Raw genomic sequence first — 22563 nt, 5'->3', positions numbered from 1 at the left:
ATACTAACCGTTCTACACAAACTATCCTTTCTGCACCAGATTAATCATTTAAGACTTTCCTATTAGCAAATCACTACAAGGTGATTTTCATGCCATGAAATTCTCTTAAAATTTAAACTTTATTAATGAGTCATAGGAATGTTGATATAAATATAAAAATCCTAATTATCTGGATCTTCATTTATAAGTGAGTTTAACATTATAAGATATGGTGATTAAGTATAACAATTCATCAAAAGCAAGTGATTTCACTTTTGAAGCTGAAAAGCATTGATATCTGCACCAAATTAGCTTTTCATTTTCATACTCCCTTTTTTTCAGAAAAACAAAAAAAAAAGTGATCAAAATTCTTTCTTAAAGAAGTCTTAGGTCTTATGACCTAACAATCTTGGTTTTAAAAGCCTATTAAGAATTATCTTATTTAAATTGGGAAATACATAGTTTTGGTTTTGAGACAGTGTGGTGCAAAGTCAGGTTGAGAAAGCAATTTTCAAAGCCCTCATTTTAATTCCAAGTCTTACTAAGGTTCTATCATATTTTTCAATTTCTGTATACATGGAGAAACTAAATAAAATGTTTCCTGTAAGTGGAGAGTTAATTAGATTGTTTATACTAGCAGTAGTTACAGAATAGTTAAAAATATATATTTTTAAACCCTTATCTTCCATCTTAGAATCAATACTATGTATTGGTAACAAAGCAGAGTGGTAAGGGATAGGCAATGGAAGTTAAGTGACTTGCCCAGGGTCACACAGTTAGGAAGTGTCTAATGCCATATTTGAACCCAAGACCTCCCTTCTCTAGACCTAGCTTTCAATCTACTGAGTCACCCAACTGCCCCCTAGAATGGTTTAAATTGTAAACCAGTTTTGGATGTGGGAGGAAAGAAGTCAGAATGATTTTACTACATACTCTTCCCCCTCTCCACCTATACCTTTATCTTCTTCCCCTCTACCTATTTGTGTTTCCTGAAACTCCCTGCTACATTCTAGAACAACTACTTGGTCCTCTCCTCTTTCCTACAAGTTTGTTGGATGCTGGCTTGAGCCTAGTCCACTTGGAAACCAGTCTTTATACCAAGTTTCAATATCAAGGATTAAGTAGCACGTTATACTGGAAAACATATTCTCCAAGATCACACACACACACACACAGAGAGAGAGAGAGAGAGAGAGAGAGAGAGAGTGAGTGAGTGAGTGAGTGTGTGTGTGTCTCTTAGTAAATCACTGAATCTTTTTAGGTCTCAGTTTTCTAATTTTCAAATTGAGTTTAACTAAATAACATTTGTGGTCCCTTCCAGCTCTTAATTTGGAGTTAAGGGGAAGGACACCACAAGGAGCTGATCCAAAAACCCCTAATAGCTTGATTTGTCCTCCAGCCAAGTTGATAAGAATGTAAGGGACAAGTAATAAAGAAAACAATTTACCACTTCTGATCTTGGGCAAGTCACTTAATATCTCTGGGTTTCAGTTCATATTTTAGGTCTAAATCTAAGATGAAAATGATGTTAGGGGTAAAGATGTTAAACTTCATGTAAAGATGCAGTTATTACTTTGTTACCCTTTTATGAAATGTGAAAGTCTTACATCTAGCTTGATGGAATAAGAAGATGACTACAATGGCTGACCAAAGGTCTGGCTGCATACTTGCTGATTCCTTAAAAAAAAAAATAAGACACACTCTATATGGAGTCACTTGAAGCAGGAAAAAACCCCAGAGAGTCACTTTTGGCAACAGAGAAAGAAGGGAGTCAGCTATGGAAGAACCCAGCCCGTGAGACAAAATAGTTTTTCACCTCTTACAGTTAGGGAGAAGAGAATTGCACCGCTTTCCCCCACATCAGCCATTATGTCTTAGAGGAGAGACAACACCCAGCTACAAAGCTAGCCAGCAGGACACAGCTCTGAGGAGTGAAGGGCCTTGCAGTACTAAAGATGTGAACTGTCTTGGTCACGTTACTTCCCTAATGTGCCTCTCTACTAATTGTGTGCTTATCTTTCCAAAGATACTATGTGTAGCTGTAGGAGAGTGTGCTCCAGGTTTACAGGGTAATATTTTTTTTTTTGGATTTTTTTTTTTTTATTTTAAACCCTTAACTTCTGTGTATTGACTTATAGGTGGAAGAGTGGTAAGGGTAGGCATTGGGGGTCAAGTGACTTGCCCAGGGTCACACAGCTGGGAAGCGTCTGAGGCCGGATTTGAACCTAGGACCTCCCGTCTCTAGGCCTGGCTCTCAATCTACTGAGCTACCCAGCTGCCCCCTACAGGGTAATATTTTTATGATGTCATCTCAGGAAACACCTTTGCTTTTAGTTCTGTTTATTGGCTATTTTAAAAAACCAATCAATATTATGCATTTGTTCTAAGACAGAAGAGCAGTAACAGACAGGGATTAGGGGTTAAGTGACTTGTCTAGTCTGACATTAGATTTGAACCCTGAAGGCCTGGCTCTCAATTCACTGAGTCACCTAGCTACCCTCTGTTTACTGGCTTTAATGGATAGTATTGATGAGCTATAATTTTATGAGTGCAAACCAAAAGAGAACTTTGAATCTTGGATAATTGCCTCCTTTGGACTACTTATCAACTCACTTATAGGCTGAGTTTTGTGGGAGAGCAACTACCTCAAATTCAAGGTAATTTGGGACTATATGCCTAAAACTATAGGGCAAACTCCAAGGAGTGTGTTTATCTGTTAATATCAGAATATATTATTATAGAGGTACATACTTAAACACATGTGATTAATGCCCTTTTTTCCTCATTATATTTACATGCTGCTCCCCTGGGGTTGTGACTTTTTGCTGGGTACATTGCTCAACTGGATTCTTTTGGGTATATTATTATTCTCTGCAGCATAACTCTCAATGGTCAGAGCCAACTCACAAAGACCAGTCAAAGCCTTCTCCAGGGTATCAGCTTGTGATTGTTTACCTCCAGGATTTTAGGTGTTCTACTATATGAATAACTCCACTGTAAGATTCTACAGTCAAGGGCACTGGTGGGTGAGGGAGGGTGAAATGGTGAAGGAGAAAGCAATCCCCTCTCTCTCTCTCCATCCGTAAGAGATAAAGAACTATTCTTTTTCAAAGGATGGGTTCATCTTCCATTGCTGACTTTCTTATCTGCTACCAGGCAGCACAATTCTCAGAACTGTCTCTTACCTCAACTGACTCATTAGAGAATGTATTTTGCTTTTAAAGGTACATCAAGGGTACAATCAGTTCTTCAATCACCCAATGACTAGCAAACCCTTAAATTTCACCAAGTTTGATTAGAAAGCTTCTTCACATTTTGTAAAGAGATAACAAAGTATAACTATGTTTTTATACTTTAAGACCTTAATACCTTGTTGTCTCCATAGTCTGCCCTTCCATGTTCCTTGATTTCATTAACAAGGCTGAAGGAAAATCAATTGATAAGGCTTCTTCTGATCACTTCTCCCTCTTTATTATATCAATGATCCTATTAGTCTATTCCTGATAAGGGGACCAAGTGTGAATGGGTAGGACACCATTATTATTATCACTAAGTACCATACTCTGATTCCTAGCCCTAATTCTAAGCTCTGATTCCTGTTTAAGTCAAAGGGAATGCTATCATTTCCATTTCAAGCCTGAAAACACCAGTAATTCAGAAAGAAGGCCTAGCTCCACTTCTAGTGTTATCTACTTCATTTCATGGTCCTATATTCCTAGTTACACACACAGACAGACACACACAGGTATGTGTACACTAATATCCTTTTTTCATTTACATTATGGGTTAAACATACACACACAGGCACATAAAAATATATATACTTATTTAGGAAAATGAATGCCTTAGTATAGTAAGAAGGTAATGAGTTGGCACAAAGTGTGTACTTCATCCATCTCTCACTTTCTTTCTACAGTAGCGGTTAACTATTCTAACTACTAAAAACACAGATAATGTGACAGGAATGATTCCAAATTCTTTTGCCAAGTATTCATTTGTCCAATTAGATTCAACAAAACTTTTCCTAATTTTCAATTCTTCCTTGTAAAGATAACTGCGGATGTCTCTTATTTCTCATGTTCCATGTGGTTCAGGAACATCTTCAATTTGCCAATGATCTTAATTTTTAGTATATAATTGCATAATGACACAAAATTAATTTAGTTCTAGTCATTATTATATGAACAAGGACTGGTGGGAACATTCATAGTATGTACTGAGTTATCAGGTTTTCTCTATAAAGTATTAAATAAAGTACCATTATGGGACATAGGTTTAACTTAGAAACATTTGTGTTTCATTATAAACATAGCAGTGGGATTAGATCTCTACTAGAGAAATAATAAAGAAAAGATAGAGTATTACCTCTCAAGGGCTGCTCTTCTTTTTTCTACAAATTCAGTGGATGATGAATCTTCTTTGCCAACTTTCACTTTGGTCATGCCTTTGAAGATATTAAGTGAATTTTGAATCAATTTCCAGTATTTGAAACAATCTTTATCATAACTATTGCAGCATGAAACTGTTTCCTTTACATTTGGACATTACAATCAGAAATACAATAAAAGTTCGATAAAACAGGAAAAAATGCAAGAGCAAGTTTTAAAATTAGCTTAAAATTGTTAAATTATTGCTCTATGTTAAAGGAAAAAATATCTTTCTTAACTCCCCTAAAGTTTTATTATATGAATGACATTCTTAAAGTCTCTCCAGGCTAGTTATATAGATCCAAAAATTAGGCTGAGCTGCATTTACCACTTGGAACAGAAGTGTTAAAGGTTTCTTTGCTTTCACTATTGTTCTTAAGTAAATTAAAAATTTATTGTATTTGAGAAACTATAAAATTGAATTTAAATCAGAATTAATTTCTGTTCAGATTTTTATTCTCAGGGAAGTATTTAAGAATTTACTTGCCTAGAGAAATAAAATAATAAACCTAATTCATTATTTTAGTCTGAATTCTAACTATGACAAACTTAAAACACTGATATGAAAATTTCCTATTAAAATGTTATAGCTGATACAGCCCAAGGTAAACTTTAAAATGTTATATAAATACTGATTATTATGATTAATACAAAATGTTTTTCCAGTTGTGGGATATTTGGAGCACTAGGGATTCAAGTGAAAACAAATCAATGAATTCAGTGTTCAAAACTAACTTTAATGCCACTACCAGATATAGGCCAAGAATGAATTATTTCACAAAACCTAATGAGTAAATGTGCCTTACTACACTAACCCTTCTTTTATTTACAAAAGTGAAGTTTCTCTTTTCTTCTTGTCCTCTAGAAGGAACTATGATTTGATAGCAACCCAGTCAGCTAATAAGAATTTTGCTCCTGCTTTTTTGTAATAGCCTTCAGAAACTAGTGTTGGAGTTTTTAATGTGGAGTCCATCAAATGTATACATTTTGATAGTACTGCTTCAATATAATTGTTTCCCTAAAAAGAGACACATAGGCTTCAGATTGACAAAGGGGTCCATGATATAAAATGGTTAAGAAACTAAAAGCCAGTCCCTTTTTATATCTTCAGAACTAGGTAAAAGCGGCAACAATTATGTATTACTCAAAAAAACAAAAAACAAACAAACAAACAAAAAAAAAACATTGCTAAACTTATTCAAAAGAATGAATCACAGCTATGTTCTCTGTGATATTGGAAATTTGGGGTTCATTGAGCTTTAATATTGAGGTCTCAGGTATAAACTTCCTGTGAATGTTTAGAGGACTTGAAAACTACATTTCCCATGATTCAACGGGCTTCCTTCTTACATGATGATGTAGGCCAACGTAAGGAGAAGCTTAAATAGAGGGAACTTGTTTGGTACTCTCTCTTTCATACGAAGCAGCCAGGTGGAAAGAAGGTAATAGTGGGTGATTTGAATTAGATCTTATCAGGCATGTGACTCATAATTATCAATAAACCATTAATATTATTGAATATATCCATCTATAACAATATTATTCGTAACAGTTTTGGCAACCACACTGGAGATGTAATTCTCAATTTTTCAGATAGCCTACCAAGCCACACAACTCTGAGAGCATTTAAAATCCTCTCCAGAGCTATGGACATGCTTCTGCTGTTTTTGTGCTTTTATTTTTGGCCACTTTGCTCAGGTCTTTTGAGCATTTTTCTAAAAGGGGAAAGTTTTTGGTCTTTCTCTTCTCCCCAGCCACACGGCTATTTTTCTGGAAAAGGGGACTGCCATTTTTCCAACAGCCTGTTCCTGGCTGCTAGTTCATACATTCCCCTTGGAATTGGTTTCACTGAGTGCTGGCCCCGCCCACCAGACCCTCCCTGGCTCCCTAGCTATTTCCTGCCCAGTGCTTATCCCAGTTCCTGCTAAGCTGAATGCCTGGCCTTATGCTTGAATGCCAGTGCCCTGCCTGCTGCTGCTGACTCTCTTTCCTCTGACTCCTGCTCTCCCGCTCCAGCTGCCCCCGCAGGTTGATGCCAATCCCAGAGACTGCTGTTGCTGCTTAAGATTTGGGAAGTATACAAAGAAAAACTCCCTTCTCTTTCATTTCACACACTTGGTACTTTCTCAAGGGTGTTTCCTCGTAGACATTAATGACTTTTAACCTGAAGAAAGTTTCTCTAGCTACCTTCCTCCCCCCATAAGCCCTCCATGTGGGATCTCCAACCTGCAGCTTTCTAGCCCCTACCCCAGTTGGATTCCACACAGCCCTAGCTTTTACTCTTCAAACAGGAAGTAGAATGGCAAGCGTGGGCTGCATGGCCTATTTCAAACTATTCCTTGTGATTATCTTGCCTAAAACTCTGGGGAGGGATTCACTCCCCTGCACATGCTGGGCCTACCCAAGACTTTGAACTATATAACCCTTATGGAGTCACCTACACTGTGCTCAGTGCAAAGTTCAGTTAGAAGGAACTTGAATTGGACCAGAGGTGGATTTTAAAACCTCAGTCTCTGTATCTTATTGTATTCTACTGATTAGTTTTGTGAATTAATTTTGTTTTGTTGATTTTTCTGTTGCACTGGATCATTTTAAGCTACTGAAGTTTTGGCTGCTAGATTAATTCTGTTCATGATTTTACTGTAACTCCCAAATGGTATACAAATCTATTTAGAGTTGGTAAAAAAAGAGTTTTGACTGCATTGCTTGTAATCTGTTTCTTATATTGTATTTCCTGATTTCTTTGAGGTTTCATTTTTTTAAGTTTACCTGTATCAATCTAATTCTGTTATCTGTACCATTTATGAACATCTTAAACATTTTTAAGTTGTAAAAAGTCCATAAGCCTTAGGATCACATGCCTTAAGTTTTTATTCAATCTTGATACTGCTTATACAACCTTGGAGATGTGATGCCTTGGGAATTTAAATTATAATTTTATAAAGGGTCTTTAGAATTGACTTTAGATGCCTACTACCCTTCTGTATGAATGATAAGATTTTATATATTTATTATAAGGAATGTTGTCTTAAAGGGGTAGAGGAAACAAATGGAGGTTTCCTGCCCAAGCTTTTGTATATTACACAGGAAGCCAGGAGAGCTCCTGTATGCTTGATATTTTGTCTCTATGTTTTAGTTTGCTTTCCTATCAGAAGGATCTAGAATTCCTAAGGATAATTTAGACCCAGAAGGTTGTTTTTTTTTTTTTTAATCGGATTTTTTTTTTTAGGCTCTGCCCCACAATTGCCATGGAGGCAGCAATAGTTTGTTAAGCAAATATCACAGCCAAGGTTGAATGATTTACTATACCTATTGAATTTGTGACAAGTATACAATTTTTAAACATCATAGCAAGTGGTTATAATAATGGGTTTGTTTGCTATTGTCTTTAAATGTGTTATTGGAAATTATGCTACTTTATTTGAATGTGCATTATGAATCTGCTATTTTGTAAAAACTGTTTACACTCACAGTTCATGCCAAAGCTTAAAAGGAAATGTATCTCACTTTTGGGTGAAAAACCTTTCACTAATTCTAAGCTATATATATATTTTGATTTTTAAAACATTCTTTTATTATTTTCTTCCTATGTGTAATATACAATGTTTGAGGTTTTTTTCTCTCTCATTTTTATGCTTGAGAGCATTGTATTTTTTCCCCTGAATTTATTTTTAATTTTCTTATTGCTTTTCCTTTTATATTTTTTAATACCATAATTGACTTTTTTCCCCATTTTCTCATTTTGTACTGAAAGTACATATAATCAGTGTTAATCTTTTTTTTGATTTTACAATAATATAAGTTTAATATAATATATATTTGCTATAATATTAATGTATACCCAAAAAGCCTTAGACTATGGTAAGCTGCCAATTATTGGTAAATATTATGAGACTGTGATTAATGTCTCTCTATCTGATTCCAGGAGAAGGGAGCAAAAGAGCCACAAGGTCATGGAGACCAAATGAGAATCTGCATAGTGCCAAGGAGCAAAAGGTCATGCAGACCATGGATTGAGGAAGTTCTATGCCAATACTGATGGGCTTGAAACTAGTGTTTGAGGTTCGAGGTTGCAGTTTTTCTAACATGTTAGAGGGTAGACTTCCCCAGAGCTCCATTCCTAGTTGAGCACCTAAGATTGTCTATCATTATGGCTCATCCCTGAGAAGTTGCAGGCAAATCAGACCAGGGAAAGACATTTCCCTTGCACATAAATTTGGTCCTGTTATTTCTCTTATACATAGAATGGCAACTTTCTGTAGTCCTGGCTCCTGAATGGGTAATCGCAAACTGCTTAAATCACTTTAATTGGGCCTTGATTCAAGGACCTGTTATAAGTTTATTTTTCCTTACATTTTTTGCACATACAACTTTGACATTTTACATTTCATTCACAAGTTAATTTTTTTTTCTTCTCTTTTATTTGGATTTTATTTTTATTTTCTTTTTTTTAAATTTCTTTTGCCAATTGATTTCCTACAACCCCATGACTCAGCCATGCATCCTTAGCTGACCTGGGTACCCTCTTTAGGGGAGAATGTGTTATTGATTCTCCTCAGGGGTGTAAGTTTTATAATCATGTCTGTATTATAATCTATAATGTAAAATTTTAACTCTTTACTAGTAATTCCAGGGGGGAATGTATAATTCTCCTCAGAAGGGAATGTGTGTTTTATAATCTATAATGTAAAGTTTAAATTCTTTGAGAGTAATTTTAGGATAAAAAATTTGCCATCTCCCCAGAATCCAGACAATGAACCTGTTTGGAGAAGGCACCATGAAGATGCCTGAAGAGCCTTCACTGGATCATGAGGATACAGTTGAATGCATTTATTTTAAATGTACACTCTTATGCCAAAGGGGACTGCCCCTAATTGGCTTTTTGTCATTGGTTTATTGTTTTTGTCCTTTTTTCTTTTATCCCCAAATTTCTGTACTTTAAAAGTTATGTTTACAAGAGTGTTCAAGGAGACCAGTCCCTCTTCCCTCTTCCCTCTCAGGGGGAATGTGATATTGGAAATTTGGGGTTCATTGAAGCTTTAATATTGAGGTCTCAGGTATAAACTTCCTGTGGACTTTAAGAGGACTTGAAAACTATTATTTCCCATGATTCAATGGGCTTCCTTCTTACGTGATGATGTGAGCCAACGTAAGGAGAAGCTTAAATAGAGAGAACTTGTTTGGTGCTCTCTTTCATACGAAGCAGCCAGGTGGGCAGAGGGTAATGGCAGGCGATTTGAATTAGATCTTATCAGGCACGTGGCTTTCATAATTATTAATATGGATAACAATAAACCATTAATATTATTGAATATAACATCTATATCAATATTATTCATAACATCTCTCTATTATAATGTAGCATCTTGGTTTTTTTAAAAGAAAGGTCATTTTTTATCATCTCACAATGAGTATTAAAAGAAAAAGAATTTGGCATACTCTTTCAACCCATATACCTCATAGTATTTAACTGATGACATGTTTAATGAATACTTATAGAAAGTCATATAAGCCTTAATAAAGCTTCCTCTCCTTCAAAAAAAAAAAGTAATTCAAGCAAATAGCAAAAACAGTGCATCCCAAATGTTCAGTATAGTTTAAAACTATAGTAATATTTTTGGGACACTCTGCATATCACTGGTATAGCCTGGAAGGCATTCAATGTCTAGGAATTTAGATTATTTTAACTAAGCCTTAAACACGAAGTATCTTAACTTCATTTTGAGATTCCATTCAATGTCACATAACTATGATTTTGATGTAAGTTTAATTTTCAGGGAGAAGAGTTTGTTATTAAATATTATACTAAATATCACAGCATTTGGTTTTTTAAAATATCAAGACACAGGGGGCAGCTAGGTGCTCAATCAGTAGATTGAGAGCCAAGTCTAGAGATGGGAGGTCCTGGATTCAAAACTGGTCTCAAACACTTCTTAGCTGTTTGGCCTTGGGCAAATCACTTAACTCCCACTGCCTAGCCCTCACTGCTCTTCTGTCTTAGGATTGGTAGAAGGAAAGGGTTTAAGAGAAAAAAGGAAGAATGTTATTCACTGAGATATTCACCCCAATATCAAAAGCTGCTCTCTGAGGTTAACTTGGAATCTGATATTCTACCTCACATATTGAATTTATTAAGTATCCTACTTATTCCTGTGTCCTATGTTGCAAAGAATTCGAGATTATATTAGTTCAGAAAGAAAATTAGTCAAAAAAATCAGGTTCAGAGGGTATCAAAACTTATTTTTAAAAATAAAATTTGAATATAGGTGAGTCTATAAAAAGGACTACACTAGAATTCTTGGTTTAAAATGTAAGAAAAAGAATTTGGTATGCTCTCTCAACATGCCCCCCCCCCATAAATGCCCTCAAATTATTTTCAAGTCTAGGAACGACAGGGGAATGAGATTGGAAACTTCATGATAGAAGATGCTAAAATTCCAGACAAAGAAGTATACATCTAAAAGATGTTGCAAAAAAAATTTAATAAGGGTTTAAAAATTAATAGTGGATGCAGCATGATACAATGCAAAGAACACTGGTTCTGGAATCTGACTAACTTACTGGCTTACCTTGAGAAAGTTAATTTAATCATCCTAGAGGTCAGTTTGCTTATTTCTAAAATAAGGGAACCACAACTAGCTGGTCTTGAGTTATATCCCTTTAGTCTCTAATCTATGACATTGTGTAATAGAAAGGTTGTGATTAAATATCAATGCTAAAATAATTATTGCTAAAATTATAAAAGCAGTCAATAAAAAAATCTACCTGCTTTCAAAAGTCAAAAATCTAAACTAACACAAACATAAACAAACAGTTAAGTCTCATCAAACTTGAATATGAAAAAGCTTAAGTATCAAGGGAATGGGATAGGTAAGAGAACAAAGATATAAAAAGTCATCCTAGTTTAACACAATTATGCCAGATTCCATAAAAAAATCAATAAAGTACTATCTGGGCATTAAGCTACACACTTCTTACCACATTTTTCTGGATATTAGGAAATCACTTTTCATTTACTAATCCACTTCCATGTCTACTGACTAGTAAACCTTAATCATTGGAAAAAGCTAGAATCTCCAATTGCTTCTAACTTGGCATAGTCTTGTCAAATATTTAATATCTTATCTTACTTAAATATTTTAAGTAATACATTTGCTACATACTCTAAAATAATCCCTAAGACAGCATTAAATTAAATAGTCAGGATTCCCCCCACCCCTCCATATTTGGGCAAAAGTGAAAGTGAATTAAAAAAAAACATTTATAAATTTTTAAAGTAAAACATATCAACAATTAAGCATTAAAACTTAAAGAAAAATAAGACTAAATTTATGCTTACCCACAATACTCTTCTCTGGAGCTGGGGGCACTATATAACCAATATGTAAGTACTTTGTGGCTAATTTGCTGTGTAATCCAAGAAAGTCACTAAATCTTCTTTTAACTGAAAATTCATTTTTATTGAACATAGATAGGGAAGTCTGCCAAAAATAAGAAGACATTGTATTTAAGATATATATAAAATATGTAATTTAAGGTAAAAATTATATGCTAGTCACAAAATCTTGGGTTTGGGGGTTTGTCAAACACTAGATTATAAAAGTCACTTACTACTATAGTAATCTAGTATTTGACAAATTCAAAGATCCAGACTTTGGGGATAATAAATAATTGCCAAAAATTGCTGAGAAAAGTGGAAAGCAGTTTGGCAGAAACTAGATATCGATCAACATCTCAAACCATATTTTGAGATAAGGTAAAAATGAGTATATGATTGAGAAATAAAGGATGATGTTTTTAGAAAAACAGAGGAGCACAGAATATTTTACCTGTCGAATCTATAATAAGTGAAGAATTTATGACCAAACAAGAGACAGAGAGCATTTGGAAATGTAAAATGGATGATTTTGATGACATTAAATTTACAAACAAGGCAGCCCAAAATCAGAAGGAAAGCAGAAAACTGGGGAAAAAAATTTTATAAGTGAGTTTCTCTGATAAAGGTCTCATTTCTCAAATATATAGAGAAATGAGTAAAATTTGTAAGAATACAAGTCATTCTCCAATTGATAAATGGTCAAAGGATATGAATAAGTAGAATTCAGTAGAAGAAATCTAAGCTACCTATGGTTGTATGAAAAAATGCTCTAAATCAATATTGGTTAGAGAAATGCAAATTAAAACAGTTCTGAGGTACCACTTCACATTTATCAGACTATCTAATATGACAAAAAAAAGAAAATGACAATTATTGGGAGAGATATAGGAAAATACACTGTTGGTAGAATGGTGATTTGATCTAACCATTCTGGAGAGGAATCTGGAACTGTGTGTAAAGGGCTATAAAATTGTGTAAACCCTTTTACTACTCAGGCATACTACTACTAGTAGGTCTATACCTCAGAGATTTTTTAAAAAAAGGAAAAGGCTAAATGTACAAAAGTACTTATTGCAGCTTTTTCTGTGGCAGCAAAGAATTAGAAATTAAAGGGATTTCCATCAACTGGGGAATGGTCGAACAAATTGTGGTATATGGATGTAACATTATTGTACTATAAGAAATGAAAAACAGGATGTTTTCAGTAAAACATGGGAAGATTTACATGAACTGATGCAAAGTGAAAAGAGCAGGATCAGAAAATTGTACACAGTAACAGATAATCAACTGTGAATGACATAGATATTCTGAACAATATGAACCAAAATGATTCTGAAGAATTTATGGTGAAAAATGCTATCCATATCATGGAGTCTGGATGCACACTGAAGCATACTTTATTCTTGGATTTTGGGTCTGTATTTTCTTTTGCAACATGGCTAATGTGGAAATGTTATGCATGACTGCACACATATAATCCATATAAAACTGCCTATCTTCCTTCTCAAGGATGGTGAAGGAAAGCAAAAGGGGGAAAGTAGCTGGAATTCAGAATTTTTAAAAATGAATGTTAAAAATATTTACATGTAATTGAGAAAGAAATAAAAGTGAATGTTAAAAATATTTACATGCAATTGAGAAATAAAAATAAAAATTATTCTTATAAGACCCTGCCAAAAAATTTATTGCATATGCAACAGTAATTTGAAATAAGTAATAAAAGCAATCACATCAATGTTTTAGAGAAAAAGTTAGAGGAAAGACTATACCTGCTTTTGTCTAGGCATTTACTAGTAAAAATGTTGTCAAAAAGTCCTAAATGATGTAGCAAAACTCACCTTTGTTGTCACTCTATATGCCATATAAGCATTCATGCCATCACCTAAAGACAAATAATAAAATAAAAGAACTATTAAGGTAAGAAGATTAAGAGAAAATAATATTTTAATGTTGTAACCATTGGCTTAAATATAATAAAGAAAATGTCAAAAGTAATAAAAGTTATCAAATAATAGGAAATGCAACACAAAATATTGCCTCACCAACTTTCTCTGGATCTGAAACGCCAATTTCTATATCAAAAACATCTCCATTTGCTTCTTCTTCAATCTAGAAAAGAGAAATTTGTGGTATAGTTGGTCAAATTCTAATCTGTTAGACCCATAACCATCAATATATTTTGGATCATGACTGAGTCCAATATCAGTTAAGTTACAACAAACATAAAGTGTTATGGCAAAGCTTCGTTTCTGGAAAAAAAAATAGTTTTAACTCTTCAAAAATATCCAGATTTTTCTCTGTTTGTAATAAGTAAAAACAAAGTTAATATAGAGGGTATTACTTCCAGAATGATAGAGAACTTTGTGATTCTGTATTCAAACTATGAACAAAAATGCCAGGTTTTTTAAAATTACAAAAAGCCTTAGGTATTATTTTCATTAAAATCTACAGTTATGGGGGCAGCTGGGTATCTCAGTGGAGTGAGAGCCAGGCTTAGAGATGGGAGGTCCTAGGTTCAAACCCGGCCTCAGCCACTTCCCAGCTGTGTGACCCTGGGCGAGTTGCTTGACCCCCATTGCCCACCCTTACCACTCTTCCACCTATGAGACAATACACCGAAGTTAAGGGTCTAAAAAAAAAAAAAACAAAACAAAAAACTACAGTTATATCATTACTGTTCAACAATGACAAAATAATCAATGACGAGGGGCTAAGAGTTTTTATGTTCAGAAAATGTCATACTCATAATGAACAACTTTCTACCTTTTAGATATCTTTGCACTTCCTAATAAGCATACATTCTCCCTGGAGGCTGATAAAAACCAATAAAAACATATAGTACTGTAAGCAATTCTTACAAAGCATATTTAACAATATAGAAAATAGGAAAATGATAAGCTCCAGATACACTACTTAAGTTTTTAAAAAATATTATCATGAATAACAATTTAATCAGTGGCTTTGCACTAAATGAAGGGGTTTTTCTTTCACAAGAAAACAACTTTTTCTTTTCACTACATGTGAAAAGGATATTCAATATTATGAATTAATCAAAATGATACCAAAAGGCACTAGATTTAAAATGCAATCTACTTAACGTGGCACAGTAGTATTGTTTGGAAACAAAAGACCTGTAATTCCTGCCTATGAAACCTATGAATTGTGACCTTGGATAAGTCATTTAACTACTCTCAGCCAATATCAAAGAACTTCTCTAAATTACAGATAGGACTTTTGCATATTTTCATAACACTCAAAATCTATTGATTTATTGACAAAGGCCCCTCAATCTATAAATCACTCTAGAGTTTAACAATATACTTTCATATTATATATATACATATATTCTTCTAACAATCTTTTGAGATAAACTTTTCTCCATTTTAAAGATTATAATATTGGGACCCAGAGGACTGTGCTTTACCCAAGTTTCATGTCTAAATAGGAATGCAGTCAAGACTATAAACCCAGACCTTGTTTTTCTGAAAGACTTATCAAGGAGGGCTAATTGTTGAAAGGAAATAAAACTATTAATTTTAGAAACTGATTTAGATAGCAAAATATATTCTGTAATTATAAAACTTTATTTAGTACCTCATCTCTCGATCTATCGAAGATCACAGGAGCAGATATACTTTTTGATTCAATTCTGGGTGCCATTAATGTGGTAGGTGTTATAGGGGTGATTGCAGGAGAAGGCTCAGGAGAAAGTATAGGCTCCCTTTCTGGACTATCCAAAGAAACTTCTTCTGTGGCTTCTAGATATAAACAAACAAGTTGATGAAAAATACTGACAGGAAAATTCTAGAACAGTTCATTAAAGACTGCAAACATCTGGCATTATTCCCACATATTTGATTAACAAGAATCTCTTAAGCTTATTTTGATAGTCTTAATTACAAAATCATTTTCTCATATTTCTTCCCAAAAGTTCACCTTAACTTCAAAGTTAACAATGATTTAAAAAATAACTCATCATAAATAATTTACTAAGTCAACTATTAATTTTGCATAATGGGGGGGGTAAGAATAGGATAATTTAAAAAACTAATTTATACTTTGCTTTCTAATGTATATTTTACATATGGGACAGAATTATTTTTCAATGTTCTTGTACTTAAGATAATATGAAAATTAACTTGTATATATATAAAAGCTATGGCAGGAAGTTAACCAGAAGCAAGATGAAACTGAACTAGAAGTCAAAATTTCAGAACCATAGTAATACGCAAGTTAGAAAGGCCTTTTAGTATGACTTATACATGAAAAGAATGCTCACTATAACATCCAATAACTTTTTCCCTCCTTGCATGAAGATATTCAAGGAGAGAGAAGCTCAATACCTTTGGAGGAAACATTTTCTATTTTGGGGCAGTTTTAATTATAAGGAAGATTTTCCTGACATTAAGCCTAATTCTGGCTCTTTGAAATTTCCATTCACTGTTCCTGGTTTGTCTTGTGAGGCTAAACAGAATATACATAACTCTTTTTTTCAATAACACAGTTCTTCACATAATAGGACACAGCAATGAAACTTCCTCAAGATTTCTCTTCTCTCTAGGTTAAACATTTCCAGTGCTTTTAACTGATCCTCATTTGAAAATGGACTCAGAGATCTTCAATATTCTAGGTGTTTTATCAGTCATTCTTAAAGCATGGCTTCAAAAAGGAATGGGTTACTCCATTTACATAATGCCTATTGTATATTAAACACAGTGCTAACTGCTTTACAAATATTATCTCATTTGATCTTTGTCACAAGCACAACAAGTAGATGTTATTACCTATTTTACAACTGACAACCTGAGACTAACAGAGGTGAAGGGATTCACCAAGGATCACCTGGCTAGAAAATGTCTGAGGTCCAATTTGAACCAGATTCTTACAGACTCCAGACCCAATTATCTATTTCATGCACCAGTTAGTTGCCTCAAGAAACTCCAGGTGAAGTCTCCAGGATAAGGCAGCCCAATAGGACATTAGCTTTTTTAGCTTCCATACCATTCTGCTGACACAAATTGAACTAAAATCCCCAGATCCCTTTTATAACCATGTGAAGTTGTAACTAAGAGTAAGATTTTATATTTATCTCTATTGAATTTCATCTTCTTAGGCTCAGTCCAATGTCTAGCCTAAGATCTTTTTAGATCCTCACTCTGTGTTCCAGTGTATTGGCTTCTTACACCAGCTTTGTGATACTTGCAAATCTGAAGAGATCAGATAGGCATTCATCTAAATAATTGATTAAAATGTTAAACAGCACAGGGTCAAATACAAAGTCCAAGAGTCACTTTTGGGAAACCTCTTGCCACATTGACACTTGAAGCATTAGCAGCACTCTGAATTAAGCCAACCAACCCATTCTGAATCCATCTTCTTCATGAGAACAGTAAGAGAGACTTTTCTGCTAAAGGCTAAATAAACTACAACCCTAGCATTCCTCTCATATATTAGTTTTTAGTAAACTTGTGACAAAAAGAAATGAGGTTATTCTGACATGATCTGTTCTTGAAGAACCATCTAATGATACTAAAATTTTCCCAAGAACTGAAGTCCAACCTAGTGGCCTACAGTTTGCAGTCTTTGTTCTCAATCTTTCTTTTTTTTTAAAATGTGTGTACTCAAATCTTTAAATTATTGCTAGTGGCTCAGTAATCACATCTATCAGTTCTTTCGGTATCTGAAAGACTCTGTAGTAATGACCTGAATGATCAAAGAAGGCTTAAGGTATTTTCTTAATATCTCCTTCAGAATCAGTCCCAATCATCTCCCTTCCTGTCATTTTTGTCTTATCATGGCCAGTACAAAGGCCATTTTGCTAAGCAGAGAAGAATGAAACAAAAGAAGAAGTGGGTGCTCCTGCCTTCTATCATCATTTCATTTATCTCAAAGTCCTATTCTATCTTTGATCTTTCTTTTTCTCCCACAATATGTGAAAACAAAAAACTCCCACTTTGCTGTCCATAGAGTCCCTCCCTAGCAATAGCTCATTCTGAGTATTAGCATTCACGACACTTTTTACAGGCCCACACTGTGTTCTTAACTTATCCTCTGCAACCCAGTCTTGCTTCTCATTTCTTTCCTTTTTAAAAATCTCTGGTGGTTAATGAATTCTTTGTGCATCCACATCAAGTTTTTCAGACTAATGCCATACTTCCTCCTTAATGGAAACTATTTACCTTTGTGTTTTCAGATTTTTCACTTCTGAATATTCATCCTTTCTGGGTTGATGTCCCCAGCAAGCAGTACATGGGATTCTATTTTACTTCTAAACTTCTGAAACATGTATTCACAAAATCTAGCATGCATGTCAGACTAGGTGCAGATTTCCTCTCTTCTATCAAAAACTCTAGGTAGGAGTGGTCACTTTGCCCCAGAGTCTTAGTCATACTTGTGGCAGCCACAAGTTCCTCCTTATTAGTCATAATCAGATCTAAAATAAAACCTTTGATTGCTGGTTCTGCCAATTTTTATACGATGGAATTATCACCAAGATAAGCCCAGAATTTATATCCTCTGTTCTTTTGGAAGAGGAGAGAGACTGAAAAGGAAAAAGGGAAGGAGGGAAGGAGAGAGGAAGGAAAAGAAGGAAACAAAGCTCTAGCACATATGTAAATAGCTGACCCCATCATGAGTATGCCTCTGGGCCAGCCTTCCAACTGTTGCTGAAACTCCTCATCTATTTTTGTAATATACTCTAGTTGGTTTGTAATATACTCTAATAATACACTCATGTCTCTACCTCCACTGACCTTCATCCAAATAAAACCCTGGTTCCTGGATTTCTTCATGAGTGTACTTTTAAAAAAAACTGCAGAGACAGAAAGAGAGAAGGTGAGAGTGTGTAAGAGGACATTCTGTACAGGGAAAGAGAAGGGGGAAGAGAGAAGAAGAAAAGTAGAGAGGGGGTGGGGAGGAGAGAGAGAGAATTTGTACATACACAGTATAAAGAGAAAGAGGCATAAGCCTGTGGGAAATCATTCTTTCTATATGTATACACATACATACACATTTACATATATATGTATACATGTACATGCATGCTTCAATTACCCTCTTTTCAGCAATCCAACTGCAAAGGTGTCCCTTCCTGACTCCAAGTCCTACTCCCCAAATTAAAAAGAAACTAACCCATACACATTTGTCATGTCCCCAAATATCTCATTTTGTGCCTTGAATTTTATCATCCTTTGGCTGGGAGATGGTAGCATGTTTTATTGTCTGTCCTCTAGAACCCTGATTGGTAACTACATAGATCTGAGTTCCAAGGTTTTCAATATTGTTTTTCCTTTAAATGTTGTTACCATATAAATTGTCTCTTGGTTCTGCTCACTTCACACTCTCAGTTCCTACGAGCCTTTCCATGTTTCTCTGAAAGTCTCTTTTATTCATTTCTTTTAACACAATAATATTCCTTTATATACAAATACTATATCTGTTCAGCCATTTCCCAATTGATTACCATCCCATTTTTTCCTAGTCTTTTTGTACAACAAAAAGTGTTGCTATAAATATTTTTCCCTTTTCTTTGATTTCTTTGGGGCAGAGCCTAGTAATGAATTGCTGAGTCAAAAAAAATACACAACTTAAGACATTTGGAGGGAATAGTTCCAAAATGTTTTCCAGAATGGCTGGACCAAATTATGGCTACACTAACATGGCACCTGTTTTCCTCGTTTCCTTGCCATCTCTACAGTCATTCTACTTTTTTGGTCATTTCTGCAATTACAGGACTATCAACTCTATGTAATAAAAATTGTCCATTTTATCTGTGATCTTCCCTATACTTTGTTTAGTATTTTTAATGTAAATGAGGTATTTTATTTTATTTTTTTAAAACCCTTACCTTCCATCTTGAAGTTAATACTGTGTATTGGCTACAAGGCAGAAGAGTGGTAAGGGCTAGGGAATGGGGTTTAAGTGACTTGCCCAGGGTCACACAGCTGGGAAGTATCTGAGGCTAGATTTGAACCTACGACCTCCTATTTCTAGGCCTGGCTCTCAATCCACTGAGCCACCTAGCTGCCCCCGAGGTGTTTTATTTAGCTCTTTTAGGATTTATTGCGATAACCATACCATTTTAATTTTTGTTCTTAATATAATCTATCATGTTTATGGTTTTTCTAATATTGAATTTAAACCTGTATTCCTGATATAAGTCTAATCTAGAAAGATTTAAGAATAAGCCCAACTACAGCAGCATCTCAGAGTCAACCTAGATCTCTGGAGAACACAGAAACTTCAACTGTGGCACCTTGAATGAAAGGAGAAAAACCAACAATGACTAGTAGAGGAGTATAGTGCTAGGCCTTTGTAGGAGGAAGAAGTGACTGTAAGAAGCAAAATTTAAAGTGCTGCTTTATGGTACCTAATGATCCATGTTGGCTTTTGATTCAATAGTAGATACAGATGGCAGAGGTATCCTACACAGACTCCTGAAGAACTCTAATCTATTGAACTATCAACAAAGATCCCCCAAAATATTGCCAAAAGAGGTACTTTCAGGAAATTTAAAATTTGGGTCTCTTTTCTACTTTTCATTTCTTTTACAGGCTGTTGTTTCCTGTGTTGAAATCATTTATTTGATAGGCAACCTAGCAAAGTGAGTAGAAAGCTGGCAGAAGGAAGAAACATAGTAGTACAGTATACCAAGGGCCTCATTGTTTTCTTGAAGATTTGGGTTCAAGTCTGTCCTCTGACACGTAACAACTGTGTGACTGGACAAATTTATCTGATCTTAGAGCACTAGACAGCTTTCTAAAATTTTAAGTTGAAAAGCAGCTTTAGACTTGCATTGGTATGTATTTATGTTATGTATGAATAAAAGAATATGCATTTATTAAATGTTTACATATCTTATATGCTTTAAAACTTTAGAAAATGGGACAAATTAATTTGAAAGGTACATAATGTTTAAAACATTTTACAATATTTAAATACATTTTTAAAATGAAGTAGCAACCAAGAAAAATATGTTATAGCTAACTTTTTGCACAAAATATGTGGAATTCTGGAAAATATGGAAAGCATTAGAAATTTTTCATCAGCACAGACTATTTTTAAAACTATCTACATGAGATAATATTTGTCAAATGCCTAGGATAGAGCCTGACGCATATTAGTTATCTAATAAATACTCATTTAACTCCAAAAAAATAAAATAAAATAAAATAAAAACTATCTACAAACAAATACAATATTTAGAGACAATAAGGCATTCAAGTAAAATACTAGATTGTAATCATCTTTGGTCATTCAATAAATCAATCTGTAAAAAGCTAGAAATCATAATATTTTATATTATATTTCTCAAAGATCAATGTTTTAACAAAATTACTGGAAATATGCCCTGTCTTGCTACTCGAAGTATTTCAAATACTATCTACAATTAGCACATTTGAAATTTAAAAGTTTTCCATCCATTCCATCCTCTATATTTCACTTGGTTATTAAAAAGCTTTATTATTCATAATTACCTGCAAAAAGATCTTCTCTGTCATCATCTAATACAATTTCTGCAGTTTTAGGACCATTGGAATTCGTACTTAGATCTTCTGCAGGAAGACTAGCTGGTTCTGGAGATGATGGACTTGACTGGTTAAAAAACAAACAAAGCAGATAATGGCATAAAGGATTGCTATGTTACCTCTCTGTACCTGCATCTTCTATATTAATATTATATTCTTTAAAAAAAAAGATTTTTATAGCTCTCATGTTTTTACATTGTTTTTACATTGCCTAGATTTCCCCTGTATCCTTCCATCTAGGCCTCCAAGAACAGGGCCTTAGAAAAAAAGTAACTTTTTTTGACAAGAAAATAAAGAGTTGTCTTCAGTCATTCTTATTTCCTACTTCCAACAAGGTAACAGTGAACAAAAAGGAATGTATAGATATAAAACAAGTGTATATGGGGGGTAGCTGGGTAGCTCAGTGGAGTGAGAATCAGGCCTAGAGACAGGAGGTCCTAGGTTCAAACCCGGCCTCAGCCACTTCCCAGCTGTGTGACCCTGGGCAAGTCACTTGACCCCCATTGCCCACCCTTACCAATCTTCCACCTATGAGACAATACACCGAAGTACAAGGGTTTAAAAAAAAAACAAAACAAGTGTACATGCACATATATATGTATATAGTTCTAGTAGATAGATTACACTTTAGGCAGAATACCATAACTATTTTCCTTTCAAAACAATAAGTCTAATATAAGAGCAGCAATGCACTATATTTTCAACTTTAGATTACCTGAGTATTTTAAGGATCTGCATTTTCAATGATATGAGTACTAGCTACATTGAGAAAGATTGAAATTCACCTAAAATTTAGGAGATAGTAGTTTAAAGTTATTTTGTGGAAACATTAAGCATCTTGTAGGAAACTTGGTAACTAACTAGCCTTCCAAAGCTTAACAAAACCTGTCCTTAGACAAGAGTTGTTGCTGTTCAGTTATTTTCAATCATTTTCAGATCTTTGTGACCTCATTTGGAGTTTTCTTGGCAAAGATATTAGAGTGGTTTGCCTTTTCCTTTTCCAGTTCATTTTATAGATGAGGTCACACAATTAGTTGAGTTTGAGGCTATATGTGAATTGAGGAAGATGAGCCTTCTTGACTCCAGGCAGGTATTCTATCCACTAAGCCACCTAGGTTCCCACCAGAATTATATAAACTAGGGACACTGGGTGGTTCAGTGGATTGAGAGTCAGGCCTAGAGATGGGAGGTCCTAGATTAAAATCTGGCCTCAGACACTTCCCTGCTGTGTCTGTTGGGACTAGAAAACAAG

General features: G+C 34.5%; 1 protein-coding gene across 2 annotated transcripts in view; it reads right to left on the bottom strand.

Moving 5' to 3' along the window:
• SNX2 (sorting nexin 2) overlaps positions 1 to 22563 on the bottom strand; it is a 78478-nt gene that overhangs the window by 19536 nt on the left and 36379 nt on the right. For both annotated transcript variants that reach the window (XM_044662026.1, XM_044662034.1), the window contains exons 2-7: positions 21261 to 21378; positions 15379 to 15542; positions 13827 to 13893; positions 13623 to 13666; positions 11746 to 11887; positions 4345 to 4423 (exon numbers count right to left, since the gene is read on the bottom strand). In XM_044662026.1, coding sequence (XP_044517961.1) covers positions 4345 to 4423; positions 11746 to 11887; positions 13623 to 13666; positions 13827 to 13893; positions 15379 to 15542; positions 21261 to 21378 — 614 coding nt within the window. The remainder of the gene's footprint in view (positions 1 to 4344; positions 4424 to 11745; positions 11888 to 13622; positions 13667 to 13826; positions 13894 to 15378; positions 15543 to 21260; positions 21379 to 22563) is intronic.

The sequence above is a fragment of the Gracilinanus agilis genome, chromosome 1 (assembly GCF_016433145.1).
Source record: "Gracilinanus agilis isolate LMUSP501 chromosome 1, AgileGrace, whole genome shotgun sequence".
Classification (NCBI taxonomy): Eukaryota; Metazoa; Chordata; class Mammalia; order Didelphimorphia; family Didelphidae; genus Gracilinanus; species Gracilinanus agilis.
The sequence above is the reverse complement of the archived record's forward strand: the minus strand, read 5'-3'. Positions and strand labels throughout refer to the sequence as shown.